The sequence below is a fragment of the Aplysia californica genome, unplaced genomic scaffold (assembly GCF_000002075.1).
Source record: "Aplysia californica isolate F4 #8 unplaced genomic scaffold, AplCal3.0 scaffold00574, whole genome shotgun sequence".
Lineage (NCBI taxonomy): Eukaryota > Metazoa > Mollusca > Gastropoda > Aplysiida > Aplysiidae > Aplysia > Aplysia californica.
This window is the reverse complement of record NW_004797844.1, coordinates 359,229-360,733: the sequence shown is the minus strand read 5'-3', so window position 1 is coordinate 360,733 and position 1,505 is coordinate 359,229. Positions and strand designations below refer to the sequence as shown.

The 1,505-nt window shown below is 49.4% G+C and overlaps 1 protein-coding gene across 1 annotated transcript in view; it reads left to right on the top strand.

Moving 5' to 3' along the window:
• The window catches only part of LOC101858439 (protein kinase C-binding protein NELL2), a gene marked incomplete in the record, with an annotated part of 253,988 nt that overhangs the window by 97,475 nt on the left and 155,008 nt on the right, over positions 1 to 1,505 (top strand). Inside the window, 1 exon segment of the mRNA XM_013087329.2 lies at positions 60 to 197. Coding sequence (XP_012942783.1) covers positions 60 to 197 — 138 coding nt within the window.

Sequence of the window (1,505 nt, the reverse complement as noted above, 5' to 3'; positions counted from 1 at the left end):
TCAGTCCACCCCTCCTCCACCCCCCTCCCTCTAACCTCCTCCCCGTTGTCCATCCTCAGACATAGACGAGTGCCAGCAGTCGGGAGGCCGACACGGCCATCACTGTAGCGTCAATACAGAGTGCGTCAACACACCAGGCTCCTACCGCTGTGACTGCATCAAGGGACACAACCGACTCGACTCGTATGAGTGCAAAGGTACCTCCAACTCTGCGTCCGTGTGTTCTTTCCGACCTGCCCATGTCCTGTCCCTCCCCTTAGCAGTGTCCCTCCTAGTCACGCTACTGTGCCTTAAACTTTGCAGTAGGGCAGGAGGAGTGTGAGTAGGCCATATACTCTCCCAGATTTTGTCTACTTGTTTTAATGTTCTCGCTCTTGACTAAACTCGAGAGGCAAAAGCTCAAGATAAACGAGGCAAACTGTCTCCAGGTTAGGCGAGGACTGGAGAGTGTCCATACGTCGGAGGTCCACAACAAAATCAGGGATATCAGCTTGTCAAAGATTCCAGTGAGACAGTGCGAGCTGCGTGCGCCACACGGCTGCCTTCTTCAAGCTTTATCTCGCTCGCACTCTCTTCCAAAGATTTTGCCATCACCATCCATTAACCAAAATGCTACACTCAGCAGAGCTGCTGCCCTCGTGGCTTCAAGGTGTCCGTACTGGGCTGAGATGTCCGAGTAGTGGGGGCTTTGTTTTGCCGGCCATATTATTTCAGTTGCCAGACAAATACTATTGTGCCCGCGTCAAATTAAATGACTGCATGGCAATTCTTGGGGCTGAAAGATCTGTGGTCACTGTTCGGGCAAATGTATGTCCTATAATAGGCTTGTTTGGTCCGCAGTTCGGCCACTGGTGTCCTTCCAGCGAAGCCTGGGAGGTATCTGCCGGCCATTGCAGGCTGGCCACAACGATCTCAATATATTCTGAGACGGACAAATTATTTGTTTGATTTCGCTGGAGAAGTATCAGTTTTACAATGGCGTCTGACGCTGCGTCACCGTGACGTGTCGCCCTGCGTCACGCTGTTCCCCTTCTCAGTAACGTCTGACCCAGGCTATGGGAAGCTGTTGATCGTAATGCTAATCGGAAAGAGGCGACAGATCGTGTATGCTACTTTTCCAACGGAAGATGTGATGTAGTAGATCAAAGACAGAATACCTTATATGAGGCTTCAAGGAAGTCTGATTTTAAGATGATTTTGTGTATTATGACCAGATCCTTTTAGATTCACTAAGCCTATTCGATGATTTTACTGGAAATATGCTTAGCACACGCGTGTCCTATGTTAGCTTTTGCACAATTTTACAAGGTCTTTCAGAATGTGAGACGTGAGTACTGTAACAAGCAACTCTAAAACCGGAACAGTGCAACCCACAGGTTAAGGGCTTATACCCTACCCACCCACACGCTCTCATACAGATGTACACACACACACACACACACAGACACACACACACACACACACACACACACTCACTCGCACACACACACACACACACACACACA